At 40.0% G+C, this 20,265-nt stretch overlaps 1 protein-coding gene across 1 annotated transcript in view; it reads right to left on the minus strand.

Moving 5' to 3' along the window:
• The window catches only part of FAM83B (family with sequence similarity 83 member B), a 101,669-nt gene that overhangs the window by 61,686 nt on the left and 19,718 nt on the right, over nucleotides 1-20,265 (minus strand). Inside the window, exon 2 of the mRNA XM_069562641.1 lies at nucleotides 17,353-17,864. Coding sequence (XP_069418742.1) covers nucleotides 17,353-17,796 — 444 coding nt within the window. The 5' untranslated portion in view covers nucleotides 17,797-17,864. The remainder of the gene's footprint in view (nucleotides 1-17,352; nucleotides 17,865-20,265) is intronic.

The raw sequence follows: 20,265 nt of genomic DNA on the forward strand, positions 1-20,265 counted from the left end.
GGCCGCCATTTATGCTTTCCAATTACGATCCTTTTGGATCATTACCACTGACTTCATCATGCCTATTACCAGAAAGCAGATTATTCATCATTAAAATACGGATCATAAAAGTACCTATTTCATGAGATGGGCAGTGTGAAAGTCAATTTAAAGTAGTGCATGTAAACTGCTGAACAGTACAGGACACATAAGGGTTCCACAAATATTACATGTTACTGGATTATACAACACAAACCCTTTGCTCAAAATCAGCTGCTAGTTCCAGTCCTGATAATAAAAGCTAAGCAATGTTTTTCAAGAAATTTGAAGAGTGACTAGTTAAATGACATGAAAAATTGACATAAAGTATATGCCTCATGATGAATCTATGGCAACTACAGGAGAATAGGCAAAAATCCTTGAACCACAAAATGTCAATCTGATGTGACAACCTCCCTCACCTCAAAAAGACATCCTGAAGCAACCCCCCCACCCCATTACATTTCACATCTCATTAAGAGGACAGATAAGCAAAGGACAGTTGCGTCCCTTTATTCTCATGGAAGTTAACATTTGATAAGATACTTCAATCTGACCTGATTCCCTAAATTTATCGCCACCATCAGCAGCAAGCCTCAATTTATTTATATCATTTTACAATAACTTTGCTTATTTATTTATTTTGGCTGTGCTGGGTCTCGGTTGCTGCATGCACTTTTTTCTAAGTTGCAGCCACAGGGGCTATTCTCTAGTTTCAGAGCACAAGCTTCTCACTGCAGTGGCCTCTCTTCCCGTGGAGCACGGGCTTCAGAAGTTGCGGCTCCTGGGTTCTGGATCACAGCGCCAACAGCTGTGGCACACAGGCTTAGTTACTCCACGCATGTCGGGTATGCCCAGATCAGCAGAGACTGAACTGTATCTTTCGCACTGGCAGGCAGATTCTTCACCACTGAGCCACCAGGAAAGCCTCTATTTGCATCACTTTAAACAGGGATGCCCACAGAGTTGAGGTTAAACTCTCTTCATCCATGTTCTTTTGACTTCCCATCGGGATATCACTTGCCCCTTTCTCCTGTGCAGAATTACTTTTCTGGCTTTCCCCAAAAACAGCATCTGAGTTTGCACAACTGCTAAATTCTATCCCTATGAACTTTCCGTATCACTGAGACTTTAGGAAAACCGCATGTTTTATGATCATAATGTTTTATGATGGCAATTAGATCTGCCATTCCAAAAACTACTAAAGGTGTGATATCAGAAAAATGTTACACGCTTCAATAAGTACCTGTTTATTTATTTTAATCCTATGACAGGAAGGAAAATGAGGAAACCAAAATTATCATTAAAAAATAAACCGTCTACTTCCGAGATCCCAGAATACATTGAACTAAGTTCTGTGCCATGGTCGATAACAGTCTCCCTCACAGTTCGGTGGAAAAATGTACATCCCACATGCAGTCCCAGGGGACTGCTTCTCACAGCTCATATTGTAAAAAGAAAAGAATTAAAGGATACCAAAAGATAGCACCTGAGGGCAGAAAATGGTCTTGAAAACATTTCCCTTGATCAAATAAATCATGTGCACTCTGAATAATTCAAATTTTAAAACCTTTTTTTCCCAACTAGTAATAGAGGTATAGGTTAATATTATCAAGGCAGAGTTTCTGATAAACTTACTGTCTTCTATAAATGATTTTAAGTATTCTTTTAAAAGTTAAACTCTTTCCCAAATTGCCACTGTCAAATAAAAATGGGTTAAAAATGAAAATCAAGGGTGATTTTTAGATTTTACCTGATAAGACACAGCCTGGCAAAATACCTGAAACTCATATATCACACGTGAGTTTAGAATAAAAAACAAGCTGGAGATCTTATATAACAATTTTATTTGTATTTTTTCATACATTTCAGATTAATTGCTTCCATTGAAATAGCCTCTCAGTCTGGAAAGTGAGAGTTTTAAGCTGAGATGATTAATTAGGGTAAGTCTTAAATAATATGTCCTGTATTACTTATTTAATTATATCAGAATTATTTAGTAAGTAATAATAGTTCATAAATTCAGGGTTACTTGAACTTTGGACACTAAATGTCAGGTCTAAAATAAAACTTACAAAAAATTGCTCTTCTCTTTTTATAAATATAGAATCTTTGTATAAAAATCCAAAAAAATTATCACTTTTCAAATTAGAGATGAAATGGAATGACTCTTTTTTTTTCCTCTTGGTCTACAACAATGTTGCCTGTCCTCCCCCTTAGCTTTTCACCAAAACTCTGTATCTTTTCAGATTTTAGCATGGTTTAGAATTTTTTCTTCAATTCTGAACAACTGTCCATTAAAGAGGATGTCTTTTCTGCACATCCTGAGTATAACATTTGTAACATGTGAGCTGTCTTCACAGTAGGTAGTATTTTCAAGAATGCATACTTATGTTGAATCAATATTTTCCCATTTTGAACCTTCTAAGCAATAACCCTTGGAAAATGCTATGCACTTTGCTAATGCACTGTTACATAATCACCACAATACTTCAGAAATGGATTTGAGTCATTTCACCAACAGCTAATAACCTTGGCTGCCATTCCTGGTAAGATGCTATCGTCTTAGATGCTGGACTTGGTTGTTCATTTGCTCTCACTTTTAAAAGAGAAAGGCCAAATCACAGTGATGCAAAAATAAAGGCTGATGAAATTTTGACAACATAAAGGTCTGGAAAAATATAGTAAGAGGAAGAAATGTAGAAGGAGGAGGAAGAGAAGTAGTGGTTGTCATCATTTCAACACCACATGCATCAAACGTATGGGGGTAACATGGTAAACATGTCAGTCCATCCATTCCACTCTCACCAGGACCCAATGGAGTATTAGCATATCCATTTCACAGATGGGAAAACTAAAGCTCAGAGCAGTTGTAGTACAAAGCCTAATGTAAACAGTTGTTTGAGCTGGGATTCAACCTGGCCCTAACTGACTCTGCGATTCAGAGCCTTCATGAGATTCCATGAAGACTCTTTGAAAAAAAAGCATCATTTGAAATTGTGCAATTTTAAAGGAGGATACAATATTTTGCCCATAAAAGTTATCAAGTCAATCAAGAAACCTAAAACACTCCTTTGCAGCCAAAGATGGAGAAGCTCTTTATAGTCAGCAAAAACAAGACCAGGAGCTGACTGTGGCTCAGATCATGAACTCCTTATTGCCAAATTCAGACAGAAATTGAAGAAAGCAGGGAAAATCACTAGTCCATTCAGGTATGACCTAAATCAAATTCTTTATAATTATACAATAGAAGTGAGAAATAGATTTCAGGGACTAGGTCTGATAGAATGCCTGATGAACTATGGACAGAGGTTCGTGACATTGTACAAGAGGCAGTGATCAAGACTATCCCCAAGAAAAAGAAATGCAAAAAAGCAAAATGGCTGTCTGATGAGACCTTACAAATAGCTGTGAAAAGAAGAGAAAAACAAAGGAGAAAAGCAAATATGCCCATTTGAGTGCAAAGTTCTACAGAACTGCAAGGAGAGATAAGAAAGCCTTCCTCAGTGATCAGTGCAAAGAAATAGAGGAAAACAATAGAATGGGAAAGACTAGAGAACTCTTCAAGAAAATTAGAGATAGCAAGGGAATATTTCATGCAAAGATGGGCTCAAAAAAGGACAGAAATGGTATGGACCTAACAGAAGCAGAAGATATTAAGAAGAGATGGCAAGAATACAAAGAAGAACTGTACAAAAAAGATCTTCATGACCCAGATAATCACGATGGTGTGATAACTCACCTAGAGCCAGACCTGGAATGCGAAGTCAGTGGGACTTAGGAAGCATCACTATGAACAAAGCTAGTGGAGGTGATAGAATTCCAGTTGAGCTATTTCAGATCCTAAAAGATGATGCTGTGAAAGTGCTGCACTCAATATGCCAGCAAATTTGGAAAACTCAGCAGTGGCCACAGGACTAGAAAAGGTCAGTTTTCATTCTATTCCCAAAGAAAGACAATGCCAAAGAGTGCTCAAACTACCACACAATTGTACTCATATCACACATGGGTAAAGTAATGCTCAAAATTCTCCAAGTCAGGCTTCAACGGTATGTGAACCGTAAACTTCCAGATGTTCAAGGTGAATTTCAAAAAGGCAGAGGAACCAGAGATCAAATTGCCAACATCCACTGGAACATCAAAAAAGCAAGAGAGTTCTATTTCTGCTTTATTGACTATGACAAAGTCTTTGACTATATGAATCACAATCAACTGTGGGAAATTCTGAAAGAGATGGGATTACCAGACCACCTGACCTGCCTTCTGAGAAATCTGTATGCAGGTCAGGAGGCAACAGTTAGAACTGGATGTGGAACAACAGACTGGTTCCAAATAGGAAAAGGAGTACATCAAGGCTGTATATTGTCACCCTGCTTATTTAACTTCTATGCAGAGTACATCATGAGAAACGCTGGGCTGGAAGAAGCACAAGCTGGAATCAAGACTGCCAGGAGAAATATCAAGAACCTCAGATATGCAGATGACACCACCCTTGTGGTAGAGAGTGAAGAAGATCTAAAGAGCCTCTTGATGAAAGTGAGGGAGGAGAGTGAAAAAGTTGGCTTAAAGCTCAACATTCAGAAAACTAAGATCATGACATCCGGTCCCATCATTTTATGGCAAATAGATGGGGAAAAGGTGGAAACAGTGATAGACTATTTTTGGGGGCTCCAAAATGACTGCAGATGGTGACTGCAGCCATGAAATTAAAAGACGCTTGCTCCTTGGAAGGAAAGATATGACCAACCTAGACAGCTTATTAAAAAGCAGAGACATTACTTTGCCAACAAAGGTCCGTCTAGTCAAGGCTATGGTTTTTCCAGTAGTCATATATGGATGTGAGAGTTGGACTATAAAGAAAGCTGAGCACCAAAGAATTGATGCTTTTGAACTGTGGTGTTGGAGAAGACTCTTGAGAGTCCCTTGGACAGCAAGGTGATCCAACCAGTCCATCCTGAAGGAAATCAGTCCTGAATATTCATTGGAAGGACTGATGTTGAAGCTGAAACTCCAATACATTAGACACCTGATTCAAAGAGCTGACTCATTTGAAAAGACCCTGATGCTGGGAAAGATTGAAGGCAGGAGGAAAAGGGGATGACACAGGATGATATGGTTGGATGGCATCACCTACTCAATGGGCATGAGTTTGAGTAAGCTCTGGGAGGTGGTGATGGACAGGGAGGCCTGGCATGCTGCAGTCATGGGGTCACAAAGAGTCAGACACGACTGAGTGACTGAACTGAACTGAAAGAGCATTTTTTCCTCTTTCCTCTCCCTTAAGTAACTTTGTTAAAAATTATATACTTAATATCAGGGTTATTGGTAGTAATGGAAGATAGAACAGCACCAGGGTTGGCATAGAAAGAGTATTCCCATGCAATCACAATAACAGTTTACATGGTAAAGTCAGTGTAATTTAAAAAAGACTTTTTCACAAAATCTAAAAACAAGAAATGCTGGAGAGGGTGTGGAGAAAGAGAACCCTTTTGTATTGTTGGTGGAAATATAACTTGAGATAGCCACTGTGGAGAATAAGAAGAGGTTCTTTAAAAAACTGAAAATAGAACTATCACAATGACCCAGCAATCCCACCACTGGGCATATACCCAGAGAAAATCATAATTCAAAAAGACACATGTACCCCAGTGAGTGTTCATTCCAGCACTGTTTACAATAGCCAGGACATTGAAATAACTTAAATGTCCAATGACAGATAAAATAAAGAAGATGTAGTGTATATATACAATGGAATATTCCTCATTCATAAAAAGGGACAAAACTGAGTCATCTGTAGAGACATGGATGGACCCAGAGACTGTGATACAGAGTGAACTAAGTCAGAAAAACAAGAACAAATATTAAAGTATATATGTGGAATCTGGAAAAACAACTGGTATAGATGATCTTATTTATGAAGCAAAAATAGAGACACAGACATAGAGAACGTACGGATACCAAAGGGGAAGGCGGGATGGGATGAGTTGGGAGGTTGGGATATATATATATATACATGTCATGTATGGATGTGAGAGTTGGACTGTGAAGAAGGCTGAGCACTGAAGAATTGATGCTTTTGAACTGTGGTGTTGGAGAAGACTCTTGAGAGTCCCTTGGACTGCAAGGAGATCCAACCAGTCCATTCTGAAGGAGATCAGCCCTGGGATTTCTTTGGAAGGAATGATGCTGAAGCTGAAACTCCAGTACTTTGGCCACCTCATGCAAAGAGTTGACTCATTGGAAAAGACTCTGATGCTGGGAGGGATTGGGGGCAGGAGGAGAAGGGGATGACAGAGGATGAGATGGCTGGATGGCATCACTGACTCGAGGGACGTGAATCGGAGTGAACTCCGGGAGTTGGTGATGGACAGGGAGGCCTGGCATGCTGCGATTCATGGGGTCGCAAAGAGTCGGACACGACTGAGCGACTGAACTGAACTGAACTGAACTGAACTGAACTGATACTATTGACTCTATGTATAAAATAGATGACTAATAAGCGTCTACTGTACAGAACAGGGAACTCTACTGAATGCTCTGTGATGACCTAAAATGGGAAGGAAATTCAAAGAAGAGGAGATATATGGATACAAATAGCTGATTCACTTTGCTGTACAGTAGAAATTAATACAACATTGTAAAGCAACCATAACTACTCCAATTAAAATTTTGTAAAAAAAGATTCTTAACAAGATTTCTCTCTCTTTCTCAACACACACACAGACACAGATACACGCACACATTTACACACACATATAATGCATTTACTCAAAGAAAAGCTATTATATTAATGTCACAGGATACTACTGTCATTAAATCTGACTAAGCAAAAGCTATTTCCTGGAAGAGACTAATTTTGACTCAAATTTAAAGAATGAAATATTCATAGTGAGGGTTGAAATAGGAAGGGTGAAGAGAGGAAATTCTTAATAAGCATTGGACACATCAGGAGAGAGATAATAAAGGCAGTGATAAACAAATATCCCTTAGCTGGGCAGGGTATGACTGCAAAGAAATGGCAAGGAAAGTGACACACGGTGACACAGTAAATTCTACTCGTGCAATGAAGGAATATAACATACGGAAATAATCGTGACTCCGTAACTGCTATTAGAGATTTGGATAGGAACATTCGATTTAAAAAATCCTAAAAGGTTTCGCTTTGTGTCTTTCATTAAATAAGTGGAGGTACCTGGAGAGGCACCATGACTTGTTCAATCCATAACTAGTTAGCTATCAAGCCGCCAGCACTTTGATTGCACCCATCAAGTCCCAGGAAAAGTCCCCATTATCAGCCACCTTCACTTTGCGGCAATGGGGCCACCCAGTACTTAAGTTTCTGTTAGTATTAAGGATCCTGAGGCCATAACAGACACACCCAGGAACGGTGACTCAGGGAGCAACCAAGATCTAACTCAGGAGATGCAGGTCTGAGCACCTTGGGAATCACGCTGCCCTAATTCTCACTAGATTCTTGCTTATGTGACTTCTCCATATTTCACAAGAGTAAGAGTCACATTTCACAGAAGACACTAGGCTAGAATTAAGAAACAGAAAACCCAGCAGTATCTGCTTAAACATTTACATATTCAAGATGATCATGTACACCTGTGGCTGATTCATGTCAATGTATGGCAAAACCAATACAGTACTGTAAAGCAAAATAAAGTAAAAATTAAAATTAAAAAAAAAAAGAAATGATGACTTTATGGATATCTACCGCTGAGTAGCTAGAAGAAAAGTGACTTTAATGAAAGATGACTTTTCAAAGTAATTAGAGGAGATATTTTCATAAGAGGTATTCATGGTAATTAGGAATAAATGCATATATCATCTTGGGAACACTTCTTGAGAGACAAATAATTACCTGGGAAAAGTCTTGCTAGATGCTATCAGACTTTATAAAGTTGAACCAAATATAATTATGTCAACCATACAGTGACATAAATAGAAGGAGGTTAACAAAGAGCCAGTAAATAAAAATAAGATCTTCTTAGGGCACAAGGTGCTACCTACAACTGGATTGTCTCATAGGAAAATTCTCAAATAATCAAATTTGCAAAAGAAAAAGAAAAGAAAACATCTTTCTGAACAACTTGTAAGTGACAACTGGCAAAAATAAAGTGAATAAATATAAATCTATGAATTCTTGAAATGCTATAATGATTATATTCTGCTTATAAAAGCAGAATGATTCAGAGATAAAGCAAATTTAATGAATTAGCAAAGTTCAAAACCAAAATATTCCCAGACAAGAGAGATGAGACAAAGCATCATTTTTATTTCCTTTCTCACGGGACTGGAAGGTTGGTTTGGTAGTTATGATCGGACTTCAAATATTTGGACCTCTAAGAAAACTGCAAATGGAGTACGTCAAGGCTGTATATTGTCACCCTGCTTATTTAACTACTATGAAGAGTACATTATGAGAAATGCTGGACTGGAAGAAACACAAGCTGGAATCAAGATTGCCGGGAGAAATATCAATAACCTCAGATATGCAGATGACACCACCCTGATGGCAGAAAGTGAAGAGGAGCTAAAAAGCCTCTTGATGAAAGTGAAAGAGGAGAGCGAAAAAGGTGGCCTAAAGCTCAACATTCAGAAAACGAAGATCATGGCATCCAGTCCCATCACTTCATGGGAAATAGATGGGGAAACAGTGGAAACAGTGTCAGGCTTTATTTTGGGGGGCTCCAAAATCACTGCAGATGGTGACTGCAGCCATGAAATTAAAAGACGCTTACTCCTTGGAAGAAAGTTATGACCAACCTAGCATATTCAAAAGCAGAGACATTACTTTGCCGACTAAGGTCCGTCTAGTCAAGGCTATGGTTTTCCCTGTGGTCATGTATGGATGTGAGTGTTGGACTGTGAAGAAGGCTGAGCGCCAAAGAATTGATGCTTTTGAACTGTGGTGTTGGAGAAGACTCTTGAGAGTTCCTTGGACTGCAAGGAGATCCAACCAGTCCATTCTGAAGGAGATCAACCCTGGGATTTCTTTGGAAGGAATGATGCTAAAACTGAAACTCCAGTACTTTGGCCACCTCATGAGAAGAGCTGACTCATTGGAAAAGACTTTGATGCTGGGAGGGATTGAGGACAGGAGGAGAAGGGGAGGACAGAGGATGAGATGGCTGGATGGCATCACTGACTCGATGGATGTGAGTCTGAGTGAACTCCGGGAGATGGTGATGAACAGGGAGGCCTGGCATGCTGTGATTCATGGGGTCGCAAAGAGTCGGACACAACTGAGTGACTGAACTGAACTAAACTGAAGAAAACTGCTTTTGAATTCTTTTTATTATTTTGATTTTTTTCTATTAAATGACATTTATTTCATAAGCAGTTTATCTCATTTGCAAACAGAACAGTGAAAACAAATTAATATCCTTCTCTGAGATCGTTACTGGGTTCAGCTATGCTGTTTCCTTGCATTACTTGTTATTACCTCATAACTCCATTGTCTTATAATGATTAAGAAAAGAATTTCCGTAGACTTCCCTGGTGGTGAAGAAGTGATTAAGAATTCACCTGCTAATCCAGGGGACATGGGTTCAATCTTTAGTTTGGGAAGCTTCCACATCCTACAGGGCAATTAAGTCTGTGCCCTGCACTCCTGAGCTCCATGCACCCCAGAGCCTGTGCTCTGAAGCAATAGAAGCTGCTGCAGTGAGAAGCCCACACAAGGCAACCAGAGAGAAGCCCTGCTCATCGCAACTAGAGAAAGCTGGCCAGCAGCCATGAAGACACAGCACAGCCAAAAATAAAATCAAAAAACAAAAGAATTTCCCCAAGAAATGTGGAAGCAAGAAACTTTATTCCATCCTCTAAAATGAACATTATTCAAGTACTTTATCTGAAAAAAAAAAAAAGATAATCCTCTCTGTACATTTCATCCTCTCATGACAATTCATTGACAGTTACCAGTAAAGAGAATTCATCCCCTGAAAATAGCTCAGAAACAAGAAGTTTATTATGATAATTAATAGGCTAGAATCTGAAGGTTTACAAGAGTCTAACTCAGCTGCTGAGTCATGAAAAGCAGGCAGAATATTTCAAAGGCAACGTGTTTTGACAAGCTACGATTTCATAATAATATTTATTTTCTTATTTTAACATTTTTCACAGGACCTATGGGCAAGCAGTGCAAAATTGTTTAAAAATGTGGTCAATAACTCTGTCTTCTCTGGAGTATTGGATCCTTCAAAATTCTTTAAATTAACGTTGTGACATAGCAAGAAACTTCCAAAATACTCGCACAACATACATCCCATATACTTATAGCCCATTTGGCCAAAATATGTATTAAATCTGGTAAGAAACAAACACATTCTCCAGTGCTTTTGGGAAAACAACAGAAAACCACTAAGTTATCTACTGCAATTTGTAGTCAATTTCATTTTACTCAACTTATAAAGTTCAAATAATTCTTTCCTTGAATTCAGCATGGATATATGTATGCAGGGCAATATACATACCTTGGTTGATTATAAAGGTAAAGTTCTTCCTTATTTTATGCCACTTGGAATTGATGAAAGAGAAGCAAAGCATCATATTATTGTTTTACAGTTTGGACTTTGAGATCCTTGTTTGCTAACTCAAGTGGGAATTCCCAGCAAACAATGACCAGGCAGAGGATATTACATTTAAAGGTTTACTAAATAAACAGCTGTTACATTAGAACAAAAATACATCAGAAGCTCATGACTGATGTTCAGTGTCCAGTGAGTGCTCGCCTGAGAACTCAAGCTAGCTCCTGAATTTCACTTTGTATCACAGATGTGCAGTGCCCCAAAGGAGACTGTCTGGGGTTCAGGCTGATGAACTAATAACTGCAAAGATTAACATAATAAAAATATGAAGCTTCACTGATGCATTTTTCAGTTAATACTGTGGTTCAAAAACATACTGTCTCCCCAAACAGAAATTCACAAATATTACTACTTGGTATTTGTTAAATTACCTATAAAGTGAAAGTGAACTGAAAGTCATTCAGCTGTGTCCAACTCTTTGCGACCCCATGGACTACACAGTCCATAGAATTCTCCAGGCCAGAATATTGGAATGGGTAGCCTTTCCCTTCTCCAGCAGATCTTCCCAATCCAGGGATCTAACCCAGGTCTCCTGCATTGTAGGTGGATTCTTCACCAGCTGAGCCACAAGGGAAGCTCTATATTACCTATACAAGGACTCGTATATACTAAACTAATATACTGAATTTATATATAAATTGAACTATGAGAATTTTTAAAACTGGACTATTCTATACTCCGTAAACAAATTCTACAGTTGTAGAATTTGAGAATATATATATTCGAGTTGTGCTGTTTTACAAAATACAACTGTAGAATTTGTTTACAGAGTGTAGAATAGTGCAGTTTTAAAAATTCTCATAGTTCAACTTATTCAGTGAAAGTCTAGATACCTACCATGTGCCTGATTCTACAGCTAATTTTTTAACAACTGGAATAGATGAGTGTTTTCTTAATGTAATCCTGCTAAAGGGGTTAATATGAGTACAAAGTCAGCTTATTTGAGCTTTGAAGATCTAAGGGGGAAAAACATCACCTTACTTTGAAAAGCCCGCATGTGACATTGGTCTAGGAACATTGTGTCTGCTTAATGAGAACTAGAGATTCTTAGTTTCCTGTCTTGCAAACTATCATGTCCTGTGGATTTCAAGGAATCTAATACATCTGTACTTCATAAAAGCACACTTTCCCAAGCATCTCTGTGTCTTATAGACATGAAAGAAAGCAATGCCAGGTATGTCTGCATCCCAAACCCTTTTTAGTTCGAAATTTCTACACTGTATAGTATACATAGAGAAGTATCCATAGATGTACACAGCATCTATAGGTCCACTGTGTGGATCACAATAAACTGTGGAAAATACTTAAAGAGATAGGAACACCAGACCACCTTACCTGTCTCCGTGAAACCTGTATGCACGTCAAGAAGCAATAGTTAGAATCAGACATAGAAGAAAGAATTGGTTCAAAACTTGGAAAGGAGTATGTCAAGTCTGTATATTGTCACCTTGCTTATTTAACATACATGCAGAGTATATCATGTGAAATGCTGGGATGGATAAATTTCAAGCTGGAATCAAGAAGGCTGGGAGAAACATCAACAACCTCAGATATGCAGGTAATACCACTCTAATGGCAGAAAGTGAAGAGGAACTAAAGAACCTCCCGATGAAGGTGAAAGAGGAGAGTGAAAAAGCTGGCCAAAAACTCAACACGCAAAACACTAAGATCATGGCATCCAGTCACAACACTTCACGGCAAACAGATGCGGAAACAATGGAAACAATAAATGACTTCATTTTCTTGGGCTCCAGAATCACTGCAGACAGTGACTGCAGCCATGAAGTAAAGACATTTGCTCATTGGAAGGAAAGCTATGACCAACCTAGACAGCATATTAAAAAGCAGACATCACTTTGCCAACAAAAGTCTGAATAATCAAAGCTATGTTTTTTCCCAGTAGTTATGTAAGAATGTAAGAATTTGACCATAAAGAAGACTGAATGCTGAATAACTGATGCTTTTGAATTGTGGTGCTGGAGAATACTCTTGAGAGTCCTCTGGACAGTAAGGAGATCAAACCAGTCAATCCTAAAGGAAATTAACCCTGAACATTCATTGGAAGGACTGATGCTGAAGCTGAAGTGCCTGATTCAAAGAGCTGACTTATTAAAAAAGAACCTGATGCTGGAAAAGATTGAAGGCAAAAGGAGAAGGGGGTGGCAGAGGTGAGATGGTTAAATAGCATTATTGACTCCATGGACATGAATTTGAGCAAACTCAAGGAGATAGTAGAGGACAGAGGAGCCTGCTGTGCTGCAGTCCATGGGGTTGTAAAGAGTCAGACACTACTTAGCAACTGAACAACAACAACAATATAGTATCCATAACTGAGAAATAGACACCTCATAGTTAACGATCATAATCTTTTGTTTATATATTTTAAAACTCAATAAACAACTTTGGAAATCGTGTTGTAATGTCCAAAACACCTATCATGGTGCTGAGTACATAGAAAGCTCTCAATAAGCTTTATGATATTAATTTAAAAATATTTCTACAGTTTTGTCTGAGTTCTATGATAGAATTTCTGAGATTGATAAGCAAATTTAAATATTTCATAAAGAAAACAGACACCCTAACATGCTAAACATCTCAGAAAGTTACTTCAGAATTTTACATTAAGCCTGACTAAATACTGTTTTCACAAAACTCAGGAAGTAAATAAGAGGATCTATGCTTTATTAAGTGAAAGTGGAGAGTGAAAAAGTTGGCTTAAAGCTCAGTATTCAGAAAAAGAAGATCATGGCATCCAGTCCCATCACTTCATGGAAAATAGATGGGGAAACAGTGGAAACAATGTCAGACTTTATTTGGGGGGGCTCCAAAATCACTGCAGATGGTGATTGCAGCCAGGAAATTAAAAGACACTTACTCCTTGGAAGAAAAGTTATGACCAACCTAGATAGCATATTCAAAAGCAGAGACATTACTTTGCCAACTAAGGTCCGTCTAGTCAAGGCTATGGTTTTTCCAGTGGTCATGTATGGATGTGAGAGTTGGACTGTGAAGAAGGCTGAGTGCCGAAGAATTGGTGCTTTTGAATTGTGGTGTTGGAGAAGACTCTTGAGAGTCCCTTGGACTGCAAAGAGATCGAACCAATCCATTCTGAAGGAGATCAGCCCTGGGATTTCTTTGGAAGGAATGATGCTAAAGCTGAAACTCCAGTACTTTGGCCACCTGATGCGAAGAGTTGACTCATTGGAAAAGACTGATGCTGGGAGAGATTGGGGGCAGGAGGAGAAGGGGACGACACAGAGAGGATGAGATGGCTGGATGGCATCACTGACTTGATGGACGTGGGTCTGAGTGAACTCCGGGAGATGGTAATGGACAGGGAGGCCTGGCGTGCTGCGATTCATGGGGTCGCAAAGAGTCGGACATGACTGAGCGACTGAACTGAATGAACTGATGCTTTATTCAAGCAATAAATAGATTCAAGAGATTAGATCTGATAGAGTGCCTGAAGAACTACGAACAAAGGTTTATAACATTGTATAGGAGGCAATGTCAAAACCATCCACCCGTCCCCCACCACCCCCGCAAAAAAAAAAAATAAAGGCAAAATGGTTGTCTGAGGAGGCCTTACAAATAGCTGAGAAAAGAAGAGACGGAAAAGGCAAAAGAGAAAAAGAAAGATAATACCCATCTGAATGCAGAGTTCCAAAGAATAGCAAGGAGAGATAAGAAAGCCTTCTTGAGTGAACAATGCAAATAGAGGGAAACAACAGAATGGGAAAGACTAGTAATCTCATCAAGAGAATGAGAGATATCAAGAGAATGTTTCATGCAAAGATGGGCACAATAAAATACAGAAATAGTATGAATCTAACAGAATCAGACCACTCCAGTACTCTTGCCTGGAAAATCCTATGGATGAAGGAGCCTGGTAGGCCGCAGTCCATGGGGTTGCTGAGGGTCAGACACAACTGAGGGACTTCACTTTCACTTTTCACTTTTATGCATTGGAGAAGGAAATGGCAACCCACTTCAGTGTTCTTGCCTGGAGAATCCCAGGGACGGGGAAGCCTGGTGGGCTGCCGTCTATGGGGTCGCACAGAGTCAGACATGACTGAAGCAACTTAGCAGCAGTAGCAGCAACAGAATCAGAAGAGATTAAGAAGAGTTGGCAAGAACACAAGAAGAACTATACAAAAAGGTCTTAATGACCCAGACAACCATAATGGTATGGTCACTGATCTAGAGTCAGACATCCCGGAGTCTGAAGTCAAGTGGGCCTCAGGAAGCTTTACTGCAAACAAAGCTAGTGGAGGTGATGGAATTCTATTTAGCTCTTTCAAATCCTAAAAAGATGATGCTGTGAAAGTGTTGCACTCAATATGCCAGCAAATTTGGAAAATTCAGCAGTGGCCACAGGACTGGAAAAGGTCAGTTTTCACTCCAATCCCAAAGAAAGGCAATGCCAAAGAATGTTCAAATTACTTCACAACTACACTCATTTCACATGCTAGCAAAGTAATGCTCAATATTCTCCAAGCCAGGCTTCAACAGTATGTGAACTGAGAATTTCCAGATGTTCAAGCTGGGTTTAGAAAAAGCAAAGGATCTCCGAATCAAACTGCCAACATCCGTTGGAACAGAGAAAAAGCAAGAGAATTCCAGAAAAACATCTACTTCTGCTTCATTGACTACACAAAAGCCTTTGACTGTGTGGATCACAACAAACTGTGGAAAATTCTTAGAGAAGGGACAACAAGACTATCTTCTGAGAAAGGAATACTTTCTCACCTGCCTCCTAAGAAACCTGTATGCAGGTCAAGGAGCAACAGTTAGAACCAGACATGGAACAATGAACTGGTTCAAAATTAGGAAAGGAGTACGTCAAGGCTGTATACTGTCACCCTGCTTATTTAACTTATAGGCAGAGTACATCATGTGAAATGCTGGGCTGGATGAAGCTCAAGCTGGAATCAAGATTGCCAGGAGAAATATCAACAGCCTCAGACATGCAGATCATACCATTCTAATGGAAGAAAGTGAAGAGAAAAGAGCCTCTTGATGAGGGTGAAAAGAGGAAACTGCAAAGCTGGCTTGAAACTCAACATTCAAAAAACTAAGATCATGGCATCTGGTCCCATCACTTCATGACAAATAGATGGGGAAATAATGGAAACAGTGACAGATTTTATTTTCTTGGGCTCCAAAATCACTGTGGACAGTGACTGCAGCCATGAAATTAAGTCACTTGTTCCTCAGAAGAAAAGCTATGACAAACCTAGACAGCCTGTTAAAAAGCAGAGACATCACTTTGTCAATAAAGGTCCGTCTAGTCAAAGCTATGGTTTTTCCAGTGGTCATGAATGACGTGAGAGCTGGACCACGAAGAAGCCTGAGCACCAAAAAATGATGCTTTCAAACTGCAGTGCCGGAGAAGACTCGAGAGTCCTTTGGACTGCGAGGAGACCAAACCAGTCAGTCCTAAAGGAAATGAACCCTGAATATTCATTAGAATGACGGCAGCCGAAGCTCCAATATTTTGCCACCTAAAGCAAAGAGCCAAGTCATTGGAAAAGACCATGAAGCTGGGAAAGACTGAAGCTAAGAGAAGTGGGCAACGGAGGATGAGACGGTCGGAAGGCATCATTGACTCAATAGACATGAGTTTGAGCAAGCTCCAGGAGATAGTGAAGGACAGGGAAGCCTGGTGTGCTGCAGGCTCATGCAGTTGCAAAGAGTCAGACAGCACTGAACAACTGAACAACAACAAAATGTTTTATTTACCAAAATAAACTATATCCAGAGCAAGAATTAGGGCTCTGTGCGCTTATGAACAAGGAAAATTTTCCAAGATTTACTAACCACATATTTCCTTTCAGAGATTAAGGAAAAGTTAAATGATTTAGATTATGAATGCATCAAATCATCCCATTTCCAGTCCATACAGCTTAGATATCATGCATGAAGCTCTCTCAGATGTATGAACATGGTGAAGAGCAGGAAATCTCCACCTGCAGCAGGGACGCAACACCTGATCTCAGAAACTTGCAGCATGTGAGGAGTACAGCCTACCTATATATTCGTATGTATATTTCCCGAAAGTAACAAGCATGGTCTATACACGTAGAGATTCTTATTAACGTATGTATCTGTTATACCATGTGTCCCCAGCCCCTGGGTCACAGGCTGCTACCAGTCTGAGGTCTGTTAGGAACTGGGCTGCACAGCAGGGGGTGCGTGGAGGGTGAACACGCGAGCCTTTGTCTCTATCTCCAGTCGCTCCACATCACTCACTTTACAGTCTGAGCTCTGCCTCGTCTCAGATCAGGGGTGGCATTAGTTCTCAGACGAGCATGAACCCTGCTGTGAACTACTGGGACCTAGATGGCTCATTCCTTATGAGACTCTGATGCCTGGTGATCTGAGGCAGTGATGCTAGCACTGGAGAGCAGCTGCTACTGTCTCCCGTCACCCCCAGATGGGACTGGCCAGTCTCAGGAAGATAAGCTCAGGGCTCCTCCTCATTCTGCATTATGATGAGTGGCACGATTATTTCATTATATATGACAATGTAAGAATTACAGAAAAAACGTGCGCAATAAACGTCATGCACTGAAATCATCCCCAAACCATTCCTCCCGCCCCCTCTATCCTGGTCCGTGGAAAAACTGTCTTGCACAAAACTGGTTCCTGATGCCAAATTGGTTGGAGACAGCTGTACTGATACTACTCTGGTGATTTCCCACGTTTCAAATCTTTCATCTAGAGATAGAAATATTACCTTTCTTGCTTCTTTGATCATCTTCCGAATGGTTTCCTTAATCGTAAGCAGTTGTGCTCTTGGTGGATGAAAGAGGAGCTCAATGTGCGTCCCCCCTAAGAGTCCAGGCATTACATACGGCCAGCCTAAGTCAAGATTTGGGGCTTCCACGTCGGACTCCACAGGCCAGTAAGTCCCTGAAGATGATGCATCATCGCAGGAATTATCAGGACCATGTACCGTGCTTTGTGCAACTTTTTGAACATTGTTCAAAATGTAATTAATTTCTTCCTCAGCTAGAAAGTCTGACACTCGTTCCTTGGCAAGAAATTCTTTGTATGCATCTAACCCATGTTCAATCAGCGTGTCCACAGCCACTCGGTACCATTCCTTATAGTGAGGTTCAATGTAATTGTCTGATTTACACTCGTCATTCAAGGAGGAAAGCATTGATGAGGACTCCATGCTTGCAAATCTTTGACAAGGGCACTTTCAAATGTCCATTCGGGAAGGAATGAGAGGTATCTGGGTGTCTAAAAAGAAGAAAATCAAAATCAGAATTTGGAAATCAAATGTCTTAAAATCCTTGTCAACTGTTATTTCTACATTTATTTATTTTTACTACTAGCTCAATATGACATACATTTTCTATTCAAAGTGGCATTAATAATACCACAATTCACATAATCCCAATAATTATTATGGTATTATTCACATAATACCATAATCCAAATAAGTTAAACTGATTTCCTTTTACAGATTCCTAGTTGATAAATCCCTTCCCAAGATACCTCTAACTTTAATTCCTCATCTAAGGAAATATACCTTCCTCCTCTGACATTCTGAAAGCCCATCCTTCTTAAGTTTAATCTGGCATTACACACGGTATGATTAGAATCAGAATAAAACCAACGCCTGGTCAGCCATTTATATAAATCTTTATCAAGTACCTATTAAGCATATATCCTAATGAAATATAAAAAGCTCAAAACACTTGCCTTGCAGGGATGTATAAATAAGATGAAGAGGTGAACTATACATACAAAGCTGTTTGTTACCACTTTGAACAAAGACATATACTGCTAAGGGCCAAAACAAGTACTGTGTGTAGTCAATGCTTTCAGAATAAAAGCAAGTGGAGATCAGTATGGAATAGAAGAGATGCATTATGGATAGCCTAGAGAGGAGGTGGGCTTCAGCTGAACCTGGGACGATGAGTAAAAATATGATCAGATGTCAAGAAGGAATATTTTCATCCCACACAAAAATGTAAAACATAAGCAAAAGCACAGAACAGGTGTGAGCTTGGTACATTCAGAGTTGGTTTAAAAAGAAAAAAAAAAAAGACAACTTGGTCTGCTGGAAATCAGGATGCTTGTGTTAGTGGCAAGAGATAGAGGGGGATAGACCAAATGGAGCCAGGTGTGGAGGCCCACAGGAGATTGTTGTGATTCAGCAAAACTTGTGCCCAAGACAATTAGTCTGGCAGTTTCAGGGGAGTAGAGGAGGGATAAGGAGCTGAGAGAGCCCTTCTCTTTTCAAACACCCAGTGAGGACGTGACAAGAATATTCAAGCCATGGTGCAAAGCACAAACTTGAACTCTGATGGCTTGACGGCATACAGGTGATAAAGAAATTCAGGGCATCAAAGACAATTCAGATTTCTCTCAGGAAGGAAAATCTGCCTACCCAAGCCCACGCACCACCCCTCACAATGCCCACAAAATACTATTCATTCCCTCACTCTCTGTGCCAGATGCCGGACTGGACCTTGTGTCCATCCAATCGGGACTTCCGATTTGAAGGCTTGTGAAGTCACAAGCTCCACTGTGTGGATGCAGACAAAGAGCCGCTCTACGATGTGCTACAAGCACTCCAGGGCTTTTCTGACTAAAAACGTCTTCGTCAGTGGCCCTGCCGTAGTCGCAGTTTTCTACTTCACTCAGCCTTACCGAAAAGCTAATCTGGAAGCCATTACCATTCATTAACTCCTCACCTGAAGATCCGTAACAAGAGTCACTAACCATAGACAGGAGTCATGGAGGAATGGACAATAAACAGGGCCACAGTTCTGCTGGGGGAGAAAAGGTCAGACAAGATCCAGTGTACAGTAAACCAGACTGAGGAGTGAGCGGGGTTCAGGGCACTTTACTATTAAAGTATTAAAGTAAGTAAGCATTTACTTACTTTACTATTTTATGTACATAGATGGAGACAAGCCTGCCTCCATCCCTAGGCTTGGAGGTTTTACAGAGAAAATCTAGTAGTAATGAAACCTAAAGATTAAATCTGACTTAAGAAAAGAAGAGGACATGTTGCTTTCAGTCTCCTGGAGGATCCTCAGCTGGAGCCATAACTTGACCAAAGCCAAGGCAACTGGAACTGTCCCTGGGTCCTGGGACCATCATCATCTATGCAACAGGGCATCGGGGTTCTGGGCAACACAGTCTTCCTGCCTCCTATGGAATTATGGTGCAGTTTTGGGGTAACATGCCCTCACTCCTCCATGCACTGGAGGAATAAGGACTAAGCTGTCTGCTAGTCTGATAGATAAGCTATAAAGAAGTAAAATTTGATGATTTTATTACCTCATTACATCCAACTTAATGTATTGACATGTACCAGGATGTTAAGAAGGAAACTTTCATAAATGTCTCAATCTTATATAGGTGCCCAGGGATTCTCAATAGGAGAGATTTGACGCCACCCCCACTCTATGCACGAGCAATGTCTGGAGATGTTCTTAATGATAAGGATGTGTGGGGAGGTGTGTTACTGCCACGCGGTGTGTAGAGACCAGGGATGCTGCGAAGTCCATGTCAATGCACAGAACAGCTGCCCACAGTAAGGAATTATCTGGTCCAAAATGCAAATGGTGCCAAGGTTGAGAAATCTTCATCAAGTTGCTCACTTCCTGTGCATAGTATTAAACTA

This window comes from Ovis canadensis, chromosome 20 (assembly GCF_042477335.2).
Source record: "Ovis canadensis isolate MfBH-ARS-UI-01 breed Bighorn chromosome 20, ARS-UI_OviCan_v2, whole genome shotgun sequence".
Taxonomy (NCBI): domain Eukaryota; kingdom Metazoa; phylum Chordata; class Mammalia; order Artiodactyla; family Bovidae; genus Ovis; species Ovis canadensis.